Source organism: Dasypus novemcinctus, chromosome 13 (assembly GCF_030445035.2).
Source record: "Dasypus novemcinctus isolate mDasNov1 chromosome 13, mDasNov1.1.hap2, whole genome shotgun sequence".
Taxonomy (NCBI): domain Eukaryota; kingdom Metazoa; phylum Chordata; class Mammalia; order Cingulata; family Dasypodidae; genus Dasypus; species Dasypus novemcinctus.
The window spans coordinates 6641157-6660656 of NC_080685.1; the positions used below are offsets into that span (position 1 = coordinate 6641157).

General features: G+C 42.0%; 1 protein-coding gene across 4 annotated transcripts in view; it reads left to right on the forward strand.

The window, feature by feature from the left end:
• PLD5 (phospholipase D family member 5) overlaps window positions 1-19500 on the forward strand; it is a 403658-nt gene that overhangs the window by 344842 nt on the left and 39316 nt on the right. For all 4 annotated transcript variants that reach the window (XM_071207354.1, XM_058309472.1, XM_004463321.3 and 1 more), the window contains exon 6: window positions 7792-7989. In XM_071207354.1, coding sequence (XP_071063455.1) covers window positions 7792-7989 — 198 coding nt within the window. The remainder of the gene's footprint in view (window positions 1-7791; window positions 7990-19500) is intronic.

Consider the following 19500-nt stretch of genomic DNA (forward strand, 5'->3'; position numbering starts at 1 on the left):
TGTTAATCTCGTTGGTTTTTCATGAATTTGTGTATATCCTTATTAACAATTTTACTTCTCTCGCTAAAGATTTGGAGAAGGAAATATTTGCACTTAATACAAAGTTTCAATTAAATGTGTTTGCAATAAATGGCCAGAAAATTTAAAAAAAAAAAAAAAAGAAAGGCCTTAGTTTAGGATGTGGGCTTGCCTTAGTTGATTTGGGGTGGTTCAAGGACGCAGGCATTTGTTCAGGATTAGACTGGATGGTAGCAGGTAGCAGAAGTAATCCTATGATTTGTATCTTGAGAAATCTAATCTGTGAGGGGGAGAAAGGAACCAAGGCTAGTGCTGTCATTGTAAAGAAGCAGCAGTCACTCATATTAGCCAGGATAGAGGAGGTTTGGTCAATAACCATATTTTTGTCCGTCTTCAGACATGATGATGAGTTGGCCTCGTTTAGTCTTTCTCTGTCATGGGCGGTCAGAGTAGCCTTGTCTGATGTTAGTGGTCTGTGAAATGGTTCCTGTTTAATGGGCGCACATCATGACGTAGCTGTGAGCTCCAGGCTAGTTCCTAGTGACATCAAGGCCCAGCCACAGTGGCTGCTTTTCTCTTTCTCTGTGTTGTAAAGACGTTAAATAGCTTGTCCAAAGTCACACCGCTAGGGAGTCAGAGAGCCATCCCAAGAATCCAACTCTATGGTCCCTAAGCCCAATCACTGAACAAAGATTCTGCCTCATTTGAAACATCCAGAAAACATATGTTTCACCTTTCTGGATTCCCCAGGGAATTCCAGGCCTATTCTATAGAGAGGATTACGTAGTCATGAGAACAACATTCTCTGTGAGAATCCACAGCCCAACACGCCAGAAAGTGCTCTAATTCAGGAACAGCCTCTTGTTTGCCACCTTCAGTCCAGATACCAGATTTTGTTCAAGTCCTCACACTCATGCTTATAAATACCTCTAGGGGGAAACAGATATGGCTCAACCAACTGGACTCCCATCTACCATATAGGAAGTCCAGGGTTCGCTGCCTAGGGCCTCCGGGTGAGAGCAAGGTGGCATACATGGCAAGCTGGCCCACGCAAAGTGCCAGCCCATGTGGGAATGTGGCCCTGCACAGGAGTGCTGGCCGACACGGAGAGCTGGCACAGCAGGATGACACAAGAGACACAGAAGAGAGAAAATAAGAAGATATAACAGAACAGGGAGCTGAGGATCAGTTCCCGGTGCCACCTAATGAGAATACAAGCAGACACAGAAGAACACACAGTGAATGGACACAGAGAGCAGGCAACAGGGGGAATGGGGGAGGGGGAGAAATAAATAAAATAAGTCTTAAAAAAAAAAAACACCTCTAGGTCTTTCCTGCTCCAACCTCCCAGTTTGATGGAAGTGTCCTGAGGTGAGTAGGACAAGTGAAACCTCGTTATATCAAGTACTAGGGTCGTTAGTGAGCGAGCTCAGCCCTGGTGTCTGCAAGCGATGCAACATCCCTTTGGTGTGTAGAAAGTGTGGGGAAACTCCCCAAGGGATGAGCAGGGTGCAGACGAGCTGAGTCCAAAACCTGGGTGCTAAGACTTAGTAATAGAAAAGGGTACTTTGGACAAGATCGGTGGCTATGAGCCTAGCACTCATCTCTAACATAGGAATTGTATCTATGTCAAATCATGTACCTCTATCATAAGACATACCATGTTTATAACTTGAGGCGTCTTTATGTTCTCCCTGCCACACTCTGTGCTCTCAGCCCCTGAGGAACCAGATGGGACTCGTTCCCTGCCCTAGCCTCCGAGCTGGCCTGGTGTTTGGCTCATCGGTGGCATGTATACATGACGTAGGACGCTGTGATAAACTCATGTTTGTATTTTTTTTTTTTTTAAAGATTTATTTTTATTTATTTAATTCCCCTCCCCTCCCCCGGTTGTCTGTTTTCTGTGTCTTTTTGCTGCATCTTGTTTCTTTGTCCGCTTCTGTTGTCGTCAGCGGCACGGGAAGTGTGGGCGGCGCCATTCCTCGGCAGGCTGCTCCCTCCTTCGCGCTGGGCGGCTCTCCTTATGGGTGCACTCCTTGCACGTGGGGCTCCCCTACGTGGGGAACACCCCTGCGTGGCACGGCACTCCTTGCACGCATCAGCACTGCGCATGGGCCAGCTCCACATGGGTCAAGGAGGCCCGGGGCTTGAACCGCAGGCCTCCCATGTGGTAGACGGACGCCCTAACCACTGGGCCAAAGTCCGTTTCCCTCATGTTTGTATTGACCCACCACAAAGGAATCATTCATACATTTCAGCCACAGCTCACGGACCTGAAGAGGAAACGCGCAGTGCCCCATGTGTGTGCCAGCCTGTCAGAGGGTGTTCCCACACACTACTCTTTTGCATTCTTTCAATTTTTTAAATACATGAATTTATTTAATAAGAATGAATTTTTCATTAAGAAGGAAAGCTTCTTTCAGAGACTGTAAAATCACTAAGAAGAAATAGACAAATGAATACTTGGATATAACCTAAAAGGTGGCACTTCAGAGATATGAACCAAGTACAGTGGTGGACAAAGCAGGCAATGGGCTGGTCAGAAAAGGCCTCATAGAATGGATAGCAGCAGACGCCGTGGATTGTGTGCTTGGCATGTGCTAAGCGTGCTATAACATGATGATTAGGCAGACAGGCTTTGGAGTTAGACATAGATGGGCCACAGTTCAAATCTCAGCTATGCCGTTTTCTTTGAGCATATGGCTCTCCTACCCTGTTTCCTGCTCTGTCAAATGAGGATAAGCTTTATGCTGACCTGACCTGCTATCAGGGTTGAAGGAGGTGAGACACACCAAGCAAAGCTCAAGTATTATTGTTATCATTAGTATTAAATTCTAACTCTGGGGAAATCCTCAGAGTTGGCTCTTATCCTCTTGGAACTGTAAATGGAAATGTTTAAGACGTAAGCCATTCAGTAAGCAAGAAGCAGAGCCAAAATGCAAACCTATGTCCATTCTGACTTTCAAACCCATGAGGTAGGGAAGTGGGTGTAGCTCAGTGGTTGAGCGCCTGTTTCCCATGTACGAGGTTCTGGGTTCAATCCCTGGTGCCTGGTAAAAAAAAAAAAAAATAGATAAAAATTAAAATAAAACCCATGAGATGATTTGGGATTGCCAGATGAATATTTGACCTTTGTAATATGCACCTGAAGGACCAAAGAGGTAGATTCACAGGTGTGGAGAACCACTGAAATACTTTGCCTAGGGAAGAATTTTAAGAGCTGTATTTGTAAAAGTGACCCCCTAAAAATGCTGCCAAGAGTGGAACCTTCATACCTGGAGATTTCCACATCTGAAGTCTGTCGGGAAACTCATCCTGAAATGTAGCCACGTCAAGGCCAGACAAAGACACTCCTGCAGTATCAACACAGTAGACAACACAGTAATTGAGGAGCCCCTGGGGAGTTTCAGTGTCATTTGCTTGGAAGATCTCATTCATGAAATCGCCTTCCAGGGGAAATATGTTGAGAGGATCGCCTGGTTCTGGTGCCCATTCCACCTTTCAGTAGCCCATCACACTACCAAGAATAAAGTGGGCTTTTTCAACGAGATGGGCCTACCCGGTTTTGGGGGCAGAAGCTTCAATCCCTTACCCCACAGCTGAACTAGACCCAGAATCTGAGAGCAGGTTGCATTGGAGGCATGTGTTTGTTTCTGGTTGTTATCAGTATCTTCAGAGAGGATTATTTTCTGCTCTATCTTCAGAAACTGGAGGGAAAGGTCAGGCAGAAGGTAGTGGGTGGTGAGCATGGCACGCACCTCTCACAGTGCAGCCTGGTTTCGAGGCAAGTTCCAGTGTTTTCCATGTGGCCGTGTCCTCTCCTAAAACAGCAGAGGGAGGACACATTTGCCTTTGTAGACTTTATGAGCCAAACCTCCTCCTTGGTCAAGAGAGGAGTGGAAGACCAGGGAGGTGGAATGACTCTCCCGAGGCCCTGGAACTGGCTGGTGTATCTGCAGGGAGGCGTCAGCCCACATCCTTGGCCTCCGAGCTCCTTTCAGGCAAAGCCTGAAGAACCACCACACCGGGTGAGTGCTGACCTTGCTCTGGGTCTCACAGAAGTGGAAGCATTCCAGGAGCTTCCCGTGCAGTGGAATGGCTACTTACCTTCGAGAAAGAAGACTCAACATCTCCACTCCCACCCCCAGACAGGGAGCCTCGTCTTACAGACTAAGCCCCTCTGTAAGTGGAGAAATACTGAAAGGCTCAGGGCTTCCGTGGTGGAGATAATGGGTAGCAGTGATTTACTCCGGGGAAAGACACCAGAGCATAAAGGCCCGATGCAGAGCTTGATATAACTGAATCCCCGTGTTTAGATTCTTAGCTGCTAAAACCAATACCAGATAATGGGTTGGCTTAACAACAGCAATTTATTGGTGCATGGTTTAGAGGCTAGGAGAAGCCCAGAATGGAGGCGTCAGGAAGGCGTTGCTTTCTCCCTGAAGACTGGGCGTTCTGGGCTGGCTGCCGGCGACCCTTGGCCCTTGCCTTTTCCATCACATGGAGGTGCACGTGGCGGCGTCTTCTCCTTTCTCCTCTGGGTTCTGTGGACCACCAGCTCCTGGCTGCCCCCTCGACTTCCCCTCTGCTTTAAAGGATTCCAGTCACAGAGCCTCCAAGAGACCCTGTTTTCAGTTGGCCCACAGCATCGGAATGCGGACCACTGAGAGCGCGTCCACACTTGGGGACAGTTCATTCCTCCTGAGCGGTCAGCAGGGGCTCTGCGGACGGCCTGGTGGGCCCTGTCCTCCACCTGGAATGGCCTTTGCAGGATTAGCAGTTACCCCAGGGAGTTCTGGGGCGCTCTCAGGGCAGAGACCATGTAAGACTGTGGAGAGGGGAACGGTCCCTGCCCTTGCCCAGAACCTGCAGGCCCTGCCCCGCCACCCTCACCCCATCGTGGCCTTCACCGCTTCCCCACCCACAGCCAGAGGACCTTTCCACAGTCTGGTCGAGCCACTCCCCTTGTTGCCCGCCCTCCAATCACCTTCAGTATCAACTCCAAACTGCTTACCCCAGCAGTGATCTGAACACACTAATCACTTTGGGTTTTTTGTTTTGTTTTTGTTTTTGTTTTATTTTCTTTTAAATGTTACATTCAAAAAATATGAGGTCCCCATATACCCCCCACCCCACTCATCCCACCCCCCTCCCACATCAACAACCTCTTCCATCATCGTGGCACATGCACTGCACCTGGTGAATACATCCTGGAGCACCACTGCACCACAAGGACAGTGGTTCACATTGTAGTCCACACTTTCCCCCAGTCCATGCAGTGGGCCACGACAGGACACACAATGTCCAGCATCCATCCCTGCAGCACCACCCAGGACAACTCCAAATCCTGGAAATGCCCCCACAGCATATCTCTTCTTCCCTCACCCAACCATCAGCAGCCACCGTGGCCACCCTCTCCACATCACTACTACAATTTCTTCCCTTACTAATCACAATAGTTCCCCAGCAAAAGACCAGTAAGTCCACTCTAATGCCATTAGCATACCCTCCCCACCCAGAAAAACAACAACAACAATATCCATACACATACACATTCTGCATTTTTTTAAATATATTTTTAATTTATTTTTAAACGATACATATAGGTCACACACAAAAGTATCAGGGATTTCTGCTTGCCCCACTCCCTACACCCCCCACTTTTCCCACATCAGCAACTTCTTTCATTGCAATTGAACACATCTTGGAGCACTGCTACACAGCATGGATTAGAGTTTACATTGTAGTTTACACTCTCACCCACTCCATTCTGTAGGTTATGGCAGCATGTATAATGGCCTGTGTCTATCCCTGCAGGATCATTTCCACTTCCCAAAAATGCCCCCATATTACACCTCTTTTTCCGTCTCCCTCCCTTCACCAATTCCAGTGACCACACTCTCCACATCAATGATATAATGTCTCCCATTGCTAGAATCTCAATAAGTCTATAGTAGAATACCAGTAAGTCCACTCTAGCCCATATTTTATTCCCCAATCCTGAGGACTCTGGGATGGTGATGCCCACTCCATCTCTACTAATTGTGAGGGGGCTTCAATCTCATGTGGCTGAAGGATGGGATTCTCCTGCTTGCAGTTGTAGACTCTCTCGGTTCCTTGGTGTGGTGGTCGTTCATCCTCACCTCCTCGTTGTCCTGGGTGAGTCCAATGAACTGGAGAGTAGGTGTTGAAACTCCGCTTAGGCTCAGGGCCCAGCTGGCACATGGACAGCCCAAAGATTCAAGTCTCCTGGACATATACCCACCAGCCCCAGAGCCAACCACAGGTTCAGTAAAAGACATTCTCCCCTTTCTTGCTCAGATCAGCCACACAGCACCTATTGTACCCCAGCCTCAGTGCCTTTGCACATACCTGACATGCCCTCCCCAGTCTATCTTTCTTCGCTTCCTCAATAACTAAATGATCTTAATGTTTATCTAACTCTAGGTATCTTCACTAAAATGCTTGCACACCTAAACAAAGATGTAAGCAAAAGGATGTGCATTGCTTTATTTTTTTTAGAGAAAAAATGGAGGCAACACATCTGTCCATCTGTAGGTGAAATAAACTGTGTCCATCTATACTGGGTTACAACAGAGACGATGAAATGACGACAGTCGTGTGTGGATGAACACAGGAAGGTCTCCACGGGCCGCGACGCTGGGGAGTCTAGGGGCAAGGAGAGGCAGGTGCCCGCACAGTAGGGGATCTCTCCTACAATCCTGGATAAAGGATCTTGAGTGGTAGAAGGAGGGGATAGGAAGGGAGTTTAATACCAGGGAACTCCAAGTCCCTTGAGGGCAAGCTTTCCATAACAAGTCCTAGATGAGACGTTCAGATCGTGTAAAGCTTGTATACTTCTGGTGTTTCTTCCTGTGGCCATAATTTCACTTTGTATCATTTGAAGACTAATTAGGAATCATATTTAATCTTTACAAGGTAATACTGGACTTAAATGGAGCCAATGTAACTATGCCCCTGGGTGTATTTGATCCAGGGTGAGAAAGCCAGGAATCAGTCCTCATCTGGCCCTTTCTAGGCACCTCACTTGGGGCAGGTGTTTTTACCTCCCAGGGAGAGCCTTGTTGTCCTCATCTGCGCATTGAGGATGTGAATAAAACCACCTCTGCCGTCTCTTTCATTTCAGGATTCTGTTCATCTTTGACACTTGAGGCTTGTGCCATATTAATAATAATAATAATTGCTAGCACGTTTTTAGTGATGGCCATGGGATAGAATCGTTCTAAGCCCCTTACGTGTTTTGACCCTTTGAGACCTCATAGCAACTCTATGAAATAAATACTATTATCGCCATTTCATGGAAGAAGAAACGGAGGCATAGAAAGTATCCTGTCCAAACTGGGGAGCTGGGACCTCATTCCGGGCAGTCTGACTCCAGAACCCATGCTCTCACCCTTCTGATATGCTACAATTCAAGTGAACCTTTTTACGGCGACATGATTAAAGAGTCATACAAAAAATTCATGAGCAAATTTGAAGCGCTCATTTGAAAAATGTAGATAAATATGGCACAATTACTTATGGTAGCCCAAATGCAAAGGGCAAGCAAAAGTTCTTCTACTTAAAACATGTAAGCATGTCTATAATGCATCACTTCTACATCCCATAAGACAACTATATCAACATATTTCTGCATCACAATAAATGCAAGAAAAGATGTCACTAGTGTCGCATTCTTAGTCATCTTTTTTCCTCTGAAAACAACAGTATCAGACACACACGGTACTGATGCTTTCCATTTTAATTTCACAGATGAAAGAACTGGGAGTCATCTTTTACAACTGCAGCTGCCTGGTCCTAGATTTACAAAGGATATTTGCTTTATATAGTTCGTTAAAATTCAAGAGCAGAGTACCTCAGACCTGGTCCAAGAGGCTCTACGGAGTCTACGACAACCAGAAGAAACTGCAGCTTCAGCTGAACGAAACCAAATCTCAAGCATTTGTGTCGGTGAGTTGCCACCCTCTTTCTCCGCCTCGTGCTTCCTCTCCTCCCTCTCCTCTTCCAAAAACCTTTCATTAAGTTGGAATGTTTGAGTGTGATTGTGTATGGGGAAAAAAACAAATTGCACAGACCGGTGTCATCCCATTCCTTAAGGAATTGCAAAGGGTCCACTCTTGGTCACCAGTCATGCACAGTCCCTCATGATACCAACAACAACAAACTTTAATAATCATCCCAAGCCTCGGGTACTTCCTGTTACCTGATTTGATACCCACAGCTGTCCTGTAAGGTCGGCGCAGGATTGTGACCATTTCATGAATGAAGGTTTCCAGGTCCACGTCCTAGCACAGTTTCTCGCATGGCAGGTGCGGCGAGCTGACCAGCACCCAGGTCTGTTTTCAGTGCACGACCATCAGTGATTCAGCCTCGTTTTGAGCAGAAGCCTTTGATTACACATAGCTGGGGCAAGTCCAGTGTGTAAAGCAGATGCAAGCAGAGCCGCTCCACTTACTTGGCACTGGAAGGGGAGAGTCCCACCTGAGGGGGCAAGGCTGCCAGCACAGCCCTGGGGGCTCTGGCTCCACACACCCCAGTCACACCCGCTGTTCCACTGGGAGTGGGCGGTGTGACTTGGCTGTGCCTGCAACCCTGGTCCTCAAACTTTCAAGTTCATCAAAACTTGCCTGGAGCCCGTTTAAGGGGCAGAGCTCCAGTTCCTTTGCCCTCCCCTCTCCCACTTAGCATCTGACTCACTGGGTCTGGGGCAGACCTTGGAATCTTGATTTGAACCAACTTCTGAATCGATCCTGATACAGGAACTTCTCTAAACAGTGCTCCCAATTTCACATTGCTGGTGATTTATATCGATGCTTAGATGCCAACAGCATTTATGGCACTACAGAGCATTCCACTGGGGGCTGAACTGTAGTCCTTTTTCTTTTTTTTTTTTTTTTGCCTGTTCAAATGAAAGCATGCTTTGAAGATTTAGAAGTGTAGCAATAGAGAGAAAAGAAGAAGTTGACATTGTTTCTGTCTTAAATAACAAATCCACGTAACTGTCAATGGCAGAAAATAAACGAAGGATTTTCATCATATAGAGCTAGAAACCATTTTTGTGTTCATGGTGGTCAGTACTACAGTAACAAGTAAAACGCTGTATAGGACATATTATTAACATAAGGCCCTGAAGATGCTTCCTACGTTTCCTTTGAGGGGTTTTATAGTTCTAGCACTTAAATCAAGGCTTTGCATCCATTTCAAGTTGATTTTTGTATATGGTGTGAGACGGGGGTCCTCCTTGTTTTTTTTCCTTCAGATGAACATCCAGTTTTCCCAGCACCATTTGTTGAAGAGATTCTTCTTTCCCAACTAAGTGGTCTTTGCCCCCTTGTCAAAATCAGTTGGTGGAGCAATGAAAATGTTCTGAAGTGAACTGAGCAGATGATAGCACAACTCTGTGATGAAACTGAGAGCCACTTTGGATGGATTGTACAAGGCAGGGAGCCACATAACAGAGCAAGCCCCATGGTGAATGATGGGCTGTTGTTAACAGTACAAATATGAGAACGGTCTCTCATGAATTATAACAAATATACAACACTAATACATAGGATGGGTTGTGGGGGAAATATACCAAATATAAGCAACGAACTATAAATAGCAATAATATTATGACGTTTTTTCATCAATGGTAACAACTGTTTCACAACAACATATGGTGTTGGTGGTGGGGTAATGTATAGGAATCCCGTATCGTATGCCTGATTGTTTTGTAAACTTACAACTCCTCAAATTAAAACAAAAATCGGTTGGCCATAAATGTGAGGGCTGATTTCTCAGTTTTCAAATCTACTCCAAAAGTGTAGATGTCTGTCCTTGTGCCAATGTCATGCTGTTTTAATTTCTGTGGCTTTTAGTAAGTTTTAAGATCGGAAAGTATGAGTCCTCCCACTTCACTGTCTTTTTGAAAATGGCTTTAACTATTCAGGGCCCTTTACCCTTCCATATAAATTTGATGATTGGCTTTTCCATCTCTGCTAAGATTGTAAGAATTTTGATTGGGATTGCATTGAATCTGAAAATTGTTTTGGGTAGTAATGACATCTTAATGATATTTAGTCTTCTGATCCATGAACACAGAATATTCTTCCATTTTCTTAAGTCTAATTTCTTTTAGCAATGTTTTATATCCTTGGTTAGATTTAATCTTCTTTTAGTTGCTTTTGTGAACATAATTTTTTTCCTGGTTTTTTCTTCTGATTGTTCAATGCTTGTGTATAGAAACACTACTGACTTTTAGGTGTTGATCTCTTACCCCATCATTTTGCTGAATTCATTTATTAGCTCTGGTAGTTTTGTTGTGGATTTTTCAGGATTTTCTGTATATAGGATTATATTATCTGCAAAATGGGGAAGTTTTACTTTTTCCTTTCTAATTTGGAGGCCTTTATTTCTTTTTCTTCCCTAATTGCTCTGAGTAGAACTTCCAGTACAGTACTAAATAACAGTGGTGACAGTGAGCACCCTTGTATTGTTCCTGATCTTAGAGGGAAAGCTTTAGGTCTTTCACCATTAAGTAGGATGTTAGCTGTGGGCTTTTATATGCCCCTTATCACGTTGAGAAAGTTTACTTCTATTCCTAGTGTTCTAAGTGTTTTTATCAAGAAATTGTGCTTTATTTTGTCAAATGCCTTTTCTGCATTGAGATTTTCATATGTTTTTTTCCCTTTCGTTCTGTTAACATGGTGTCTTACCATAATTGATTTTCTTATGTTGAACCAACCTTGCATACCAGGAATAAATCCCACTTGACTATGATATATAATTCTTTTAATATGCAGTTGGATTTCATTTCCTAGAATTTTGTTGAGGATTTTTGTATCTATAATCATAAGAGATATTGGCCTGTAGTTTTCTTTCTTGTGGTATCTTTATCCAGTTTGGTATAAGAGTGATGTTGGCCTTGTAGAATGAAATAGGGAGTGTTCCCTTCTCTTAAGTTTTTTGTAAGAGTTTGAGAATGTTTGGTAGAAATGCCTCTGAAGACATCTTATCCTGGTCTTTTCTTATTTGGGAAGTTTTTGTTGACTGATTCAATCTCTTTACTAGTAATTGGTTTGTTGAGATTTTCTATTTCTTCTTGAGTTAATGTAGGTAGTTTGTGCAGTTTGAAGAATTGGTCCATTTTGTGTAAGATAGCTAATTTGTTGATGTACAGTTGTTCATAGTATCTACTTACAGTCCTTTTTATTTCAGTGGCGTCAGTAGTAATACCCCTTTTCATTTCTGATTTTTGTTATTGTATCCTCTCTCTTTTAGTCTTTGTCTATCTAGTTAAATATTTGTCAATTTTATTGATTTTTTCAATGAACTAACTTTTGGTTTTGTTATTCTCTCCACTTTTTTGTTTTCTGTTTCATTTATCAGTTCTAATATTTGTTATTTCCTTCCTTCTGCTCACTTTGGGTATAGTTTGCTCTTCTTTTTCTAGCTCTTTCAGTTCTGAATTTAGGTCTCTGATTTGAAATCTTCCTTTTTTAAAATATAAGGATTAGAGCTATAAATTTGCCTCTCAGTACTTCCTTCACTGCCTCTCATAAGTTTTGGTATGTTGTATTTTCATTTTCATTCACTTAGAGATATTTAGTGTATTACCTTAATTGATTTTCTAGATATTTCCTAATTTGTTTCTGATTTCCTCTTTAACCATTTGTTGTTTAAGAGTATGTTGTTTAAGTTCCACATATTTGTGAATTTTCCATTTTCCCCTTTGTTTTTCATTTCTAGCTTTATTCCACTTAGGTGGTAATAAGTACCCAAAAAATGGTGGGGAACAGAAAGGTTTAGGAAAAGTATATGTGCATGCTATTGAAGGCAGATTTTCTTGAGCTCCAGCCCTCCTATCAGGAAGGTCTGCCCAAGGCAAATGCAGTGTATAGGGATTTCCCTGTATTTCTGGGCCTCTGTCTAATTAATTGTTTGGAGTTCACCTGTTTATGGGAGTTTGGTTGTTCCCTCTCTTTCCCAGAATACAGACCTCCTTTTCTTCAGTGTTTGAAGTCAGCAGGCCTTTGTCCCGGACTGTCTGTCTCTATAGATTTTTATACTCCTTTTGTTGTTTCAAGCTGTTTTTCTCCTGATGGGCAAATTCTTGGAGGAGGACACAAAGGAGAGGAATTTCCCAAGCCAGTCTTTTCTGGCCAAAACAGGGCCAGAGACCCATGAAGGGGACACAGACCAGTTCTAGAGTGCCCTGGAGAAGAGATCTAGAAGGGCACCGAAAACTTCTCCAATGGGTCCCCAAAGCTGAGCTTTCTTGGCCTACCCAGAAAATGCAGCCCTTCAGCTGACTTTCTGCTGTGGCCTTGAGGAAGCCCTGTGTCTTTAAATGTCCACTGCTTCCACCCCTGTCCAGGGCAGGGTTGAAATTAGGGATCCTAATTCACTAATCTAAAGATGTGATCAGTGTTCACCCCTATTCTTGGGGCAGAGGGTTTTTATGTCCTTTTTGTTATCAGTGAGCTAGCCAGGGAATGGACCCCAAGGTGGCCTGCTGTGAGAGTGAGTGGTAGGTACTGGTAGCTGCCACACAGGAAAAACAACTTACTGTCTTTTACCATAGTTATCTGTCTCTTCCTTTTGCTTTTCCATGGTTGCTGTACAGTGTTCTTCTGGAGTTTCAACATAGTTGTTTCAGACAGTTCCTGCCTGTTTAATAGTTGTTTTGGCAGATGGGCTGAGACCTGGATCTCCCTACTCCACCATCTTCCCAGGACGTTCAAGATCTATTTTTATTTATCTGACTTCTAGACAATTTCATTTCTTATTGTTTATTGTTCAGTTCATTTACCCATCAATTATGTATATTGAGCTATATTTAGTGTGTGAGGGCAGACATTGAATAGAACTTGATGTTGCTATAGAAAAATGTCATATTCCTCTGTAAAATTTCTCGTGGATACTGTTAATTACATTTTCAATGACTTTATTGAGGAATAATAGACCTACCTTGTAATTAATCCTTTTAAAGTACAGCTCAGTGGGTTTTACTATTGTCATAGAGTTTTGCAACCATCTCCACTATCTAAATTTAGAAAATTTTTGTACCCACAAGAAGAAGTCCCACTAGCAGTCACTCCCCATTCTTCCTTCCCTCAGACCCTGGCACCAATAATCTGCTTTCTGTCTCTATAGCTTTGGTTTTTTTCTGGAAATCTCATATAAATGGAATCCTATGTGTTCTTTTATGACTAGCTTCTTCACTCAGCATAATGTTTATTGAGGTTCATGCATGCTGTTACATGTATCAGAATTTCATCCCCCTTTATGGCTGAATAATATTCCAGTGCATGGCTAGACCACATTTAGTTTACCTATTCATCAATTTGTAGACCTTTGGGTTGTTTCCACCTTTGGGCTCTTGTGAATATTGTTGCCTTGAGCATCCATGTGCAAGGTTTTGTTTGAACACTTGTTTTCAGTTCTTTTGGGTATATACCTAGGAGGGGAGTTGCTGGGTAATATGGTTACTTCACTCAGAACATTTTGAGGGGCTGCCAAACTGTTTTCCACATTGCCTACACCATTTTACTGTCACACTAGCACCTTATAAGGATTGCATTTTCTTTACATTCTTGCCAATACTTATTATTTTCTGTTGTTGGTGGTTTTTTTCAATAATAGCCATCCTAATGATTGTTACGTGATATCTCATTGTGGTTTTGATTTGCAATTCCCTAATGACTAATAGTTTGAGTACTTTTTAATGTGCTTTTCGGCCTTTGTATATCTTCTTTGGAGAAATGTCTATGAAATCCTTTGCCCATTTTTCAATTGCGTTATTTCTCTTTTTATTATTGAATTTTAAGAATTCTTTATACATTCTGGCTATAAGTCCCTTGTCAGATATATGAATTACAATTATTTTCTTCCATTCTGTGGGTTGTCATTTCATGTTTAATTACATTTTAACATATATATTCTGGGAATGGAGTATGGACTTTTAAAAAGTAAAGAAACAATTATGAAATAAATCAGAAGCCTGCTAAGGTCATTACAAAGGCAAGCATATTTAATTAACATACAAAAGAAGTCACATGCTTATCTTAGGTGCATATTGACCTTAGAGAGAAGCATAGATTAACCTAGAAGCAAGGTGCTTTAAGAGCTCTTAATTGGTAAACGATCTTCACAGAGCTAAAACATAGGAAAGGACCAGTATTTTCCCTCACCTTTTGCTTTACTGCAGAATAAAAGAGTACAGAGTGCAAGGCTCAGAAAATTAGTTCAGGAGTGCTATGAGGGAAACTTAATAGCCTTCTCTCTAATTAAACAGTTGGAATTAGTTAAACTTACTCTGTCAAATCAATAGATCATTCTTTTGTTATTGTTCATTCATTTATACCTTGGTCAAACATTTTTCAGCCAGTGGTACACCCAGGCACTGTGGTGTAAGTCATGGGACTCTGAAATCACACACTTTTCCATTTAGCCCTCGCCAACCTTTCAGGTTTTCTCTCCCAGAAAGAAAACCAGACTACTGGTTCCAACAACATATATAGAATTTCTGCGTCAATACTATGCTGTTTCACACCTACAGCATATTTATTTGTTGAAGTTTAATAGTTTCTTAAAGAATGTCTCCCATTTTCCTAGTCTTTCAAGACTCAGATTAAAGGATATCTCCTCATTTTTAGTTCACTGCCAAGTACCACCAAACCCCTGGGGACAGGGGACTGATGCAAATAATCATGCTTTTCTCAGTAAACACATAAGGTATCTACTGCCTTCAAACAGTGTGTTAGGTAATGAGAACATGGGAAAGATTAGGCAGGTAGGCACAAATAGACATACATTCATATATGTATGGAAATAACTAGAAAGAAACAACTCCAGCTGGGGGTACAGGTTGGGGATCAGACAAACCTCTAACACATTAATTTATGAAGCATGTTCAGGTTAATTCCACAAATATTTATTGAACATATAATATGTGTAAGCATGGCATGGCATGGCCCAAGAGTGGGAGATATACCATCAAGACCCTTGAAAGCTAGTGGAGTTGGTAAACACATAGACGAATGCAGTGCAGTGGAACGTGGGCTAGAATGTAAGTTCTGGGCTTTGACCACTGATGTGTGTCCCACACCTGGACTAGGTCCTGGCACATGGCAGGCACTTGGTCATATTTGCAGAATGAATAAAAGGAAGCACATAAGAGTGGCACCCAACCCAGCCAGGGAAGAAGCCATTGTCTTATCAGAATCTCCAGGTAAACCTGTATGAAAGGTATATTACTATCATTACTCCCATTTGGAAATGGATGCTCAGAAAGTGCAGGCAGTGTGCCGAGATGCCTTCAATTCTTAGCCCTCAAGTCAGAACACCAAAGTTCAAGCTTTCTCCACTACATTAAAGGAACAGTGTCTCCATTGAGTTCCAACCTCATGGGAGCTGATTTTGAAAATCCGAACTTGTAAGATAGTAGCAAATATAAAGAGGCCTTATTTGATGTAAGTTTTCCCAAAAAATAAATTTCAGTTTTGGAGCATGAGGAAATTCATAAGCAAAACAAAAACATGCACATTTGGGTACACTAAAGGGTTGGTATGAGCCAGGGGAGAGCTGCAGGTTAAAATAAATCCAAGTTTAAAGCAGGCTGAAGGTATCAAATAATTTGATTGATCAATGAACATAAGAAAGTGAATAAATCACAATCCCTAAAGTCAAACAAGTAATGGTCTAGCAGGGGAAGAACTTCTGGGAAGATGCATCAGAGGAGAGAGCAGGGCTCAACTCTTACCAAAAACAATGCAGGGAGGATTAAAAGCTGCCCAAGGGAGCTGCTTTGCGGATTCTCAGACCGGAAGGGTGCTGCACATTGTCCAGAAGGGAAAGGGACAGAGAGATGAAGAAGCCAAAATGAAAAACTAGCCCCTGCACCTGGGAATGGAACCCATCCCCCACCCTAAGGTGAACAGCCTGGATAAAGCCTGTGGCCCACTGCAGCCATCTGAGAGGGAACAGATTTCTTCCTCCCTGGAAAGGGGGGGTGGGGGTTGGCGGAGGACAAGAAGGGGCTCTCCTCAGTGAAAGAGCCTGCTTTGAGTCTTGGCTCCGGCCAGACCAGAATAGCCAGCAAGAGCAGGTTGAAAGAATCATCTCCATGGAAACATCAACAAGTGCCATCTGCTCACCAGTTGGGAAACTACGGGAAGAAAAACTGCTTCTTGGAGTCTCTCATGCCCCAAGCCCCTGGGAGTGGATCTGTGCCCCACCTGGCCCTATTTTATTAACTTAAACTGGGCAATTTTTAAAACTTAGAATAAGTTTTAAACCAAATATCAAAGAGACTTGAAACAAACCATTGAGCAAAAGAAAGAAATTGATTGTCAGAGTAAATTCACCAACATTATCAGATGCTTGTACATCAGCAAAAATTTACAAGCCATACTAAGAAACAGGAAAAGATGGCCCAGGCAAAGGAACAAACCAAAAATCTTGATGAACCTCAGGATGTAAGACAGCTAATCAATGTCATGTAAATCTCCTAAATCAATTCAGGCAGTGGCAGGAAAATATGGCTATGAGATAATGGATATTAAGAAGACACTGGGACTTTCAGGAAGATGGCAAAAAGACATGGGCCTCTCTACTCTCCCAAAAAAAGCCTGGAAAAAATATAGGATTTAGGACACCAGAGGAAGACTGGACACCATCCAGAAGAAAAAGGGGCAAAGGAAAAGCATTGGGATGGCAAAACTGTGAGTTAAAAGCTGCAGCTGCAGCTCCCCGACTCTGTAGACACTTCTGAATTCTCAGGCCTTGGGGCCAGCAGCTATAGACAAAGGGGGCCCCAGGGACCTACCTCCCCAGGAAAAGGGAGAAAGAGGGACACAGCCTAAGGCTGATTCAGCTTTTGACCCACAAATTTGGTCTGCCAATGATACAGATTGGCTGAAAGTGAAAAGTTGGAAAAAGATACACCATACAAATAGTAACCAAAAAAGAGCAGAAAAAACAGACTTTAAATGCAAAAAAGTTATAAGAGATACAGAAGTCCATTATATAGTAATAAGAGGAACAAGCCACCAGGAAGAAATAACAGTCATAAGTATCTATGTACCTAACCAGGGTACCCCAAAATACATGAGGGGAGGAAAAAAAAAAAACATGAGGCAAACTCTGGCAAGACTGAAGGGAAAAATAGACATCTCTACAATAGTTGTTGGAGACTTTAACACACCAATCACACCATTAGATAGAACTAGACAGAAGATCAACAATTAAACAGAGAAGTTGAATAATATGATAAACGAGTTAGACCTAACAGACAGATATAGAATTTTACACCCAAATTCAGCTTCTTATACTTGCTTCTCAAGTGCTCAGGGATCTTTCTCCAGGATAGACCACATGTTAGGTCACAAGGCAGGTCTCAAAAAATATAAAATGATTGAAATTATACACATCTCCTTCTCAGATCATAATGGAAAAGAATTGGAAATCAATAATAGATAGGAAGGAGATAAAATTACAAAAGTGCAGAGGCTGAACAACACACTACTAAATAATCAATGGGTGCAAGAAAAAATTGTAAGTGAAAGTAGTACATATATTAAGATGAATGAAAACAAGAACAGAACTTGTCAAAACTTATAGGATACAGCGAAGGCAGTGGTAAAGGGGAATTTTATAGTCCTAAATGCCCATATTAAAAAGGAAGAGCTCAAATGAAATATCTAAGTGAACAACTGAAGACACTAGAAAAAGAATAGCCAACCAATCCCAAAGCTAGCAGAAGGAGAGAAATAATAAAGATCAGAGCAGAAGTAAATTGAGGGGAAAAAAACAATAGAGAAAATCAACAAAACAAAAAGCTTATTCTCTGAGAAGATCAATAAATTTGACAAACCCTTAGGTAGACTTACAAAGAAAAAAAAAGAGAGAAGACACAAATAAATAAAATGAGAAATGATTTTTTTCTGACCCTGCAGAAAAAAAAAGGATTATAAGAGGATATTATTATATGGGAACTGCTTATATTTTTTAATGTAACATTTTTTGTGATCTATGTATCTTTAAAAAAAAGATAATAAAAAAATGAAAAAAGAGGCTATTATGAGAATCTGTATGCCAACAAACTAGACAACCTAGATGAAATGGACAAATTCCTAGAAATACACAAGCTACACTGATACTGCAAGATATATAAGAACTTAACAAACCAATCACATTTAAAAAGACTGAACCTATCAAAAATCTCCCAACAAAAAAATCCAGTACCAGATGGCTTCACAGGTGAATTCCACCAAGCATTTTGAGAAGAATGCATACCAATCTTGTTTAAACACTTCCCAAAAATTGAAGAGGAGGGAAAATTACTCAATACATTTTATAAGCCAACATTACCCTAATACCAAAATCAGATAAAAACACTACAAGAAAAGAAAATTACAGACCAATCTCTCTAATGAAGATGGATGCAAAAATTCTCAACAAAATACTTGCAAATAGAATTCAACAGCATATGAAAAGACTTATACAGGGAAGTGGATGTGGTTCAAGCCACTGGGCTCCCATCTACCATATATTAGGTCCAGGGTTCAATTCCCAGGGCCTCCTGGTGAAGGCAAGCTGGCCTGCGCTGTGAGCTGGCCTCAGTGGAGAGCTGGTGCATGTGGAGAGCCGGCACACCAAAACGATACAACAAAAAGAGACACAGAGGAGAGACAATAAGAGATGCAGCAGATCAGGGAGCTGAGGTGGCACAAGAGCTTGAGCACCTCTCTCCCACTCCAGAAGGTCCCAGGATTGGTTCCCAGTGCTGCCTAAAGAGAAGAGAAACAGAAATAGAAGAACACACAGTGAATGTAAACAGAAAGCAAACAGCAAGTGCAAAACAAAGGGGAGGAGGGGTGTGCGTGGCAGAGATAGATAGATAGATAGATAGATAGATAGATAGATAGATAGATAGAAGATGATAGATAGATAGATGATAGATAGATAGATAGATAGATAGATAGATAGATAGATAGATAGATAGATAGATAGATAGATAGATAGATAGATAGATAAAAAAGACTTACACACCATGACCAACTGGAATTTATTCCTGGTATGCAAAGATGTTTCAACATAAGAAATGCAATTAACTTAACACACCACATTAACAAACTGAAGAAAAAGAAAAACACATGATCATCTCAATTGATGCAGAAAAGGCATTCAACAAAATCCAACATCCTTTATTGATAAAAACACTTCAAAAAATAGGAATAGAAGGGAAATTCTTCAATACGATAAAGCGCATATGTGAAAAACCCACAGCCACCATCATACTCAACGGGGAAAGGCTGAAAGCTTTCCCTCTAAGATTGGGAACAAGACAAAGGTACCCACTGTCACCATTGTTATTCAACATTGTGCTAGAAGTTCTAGCTAGAGCAATTAGACAAGAAAAATAAAATAAAATGTAAAGACTCCAAATAGGAAAGAGGAAGTAAAACTCTATTCATG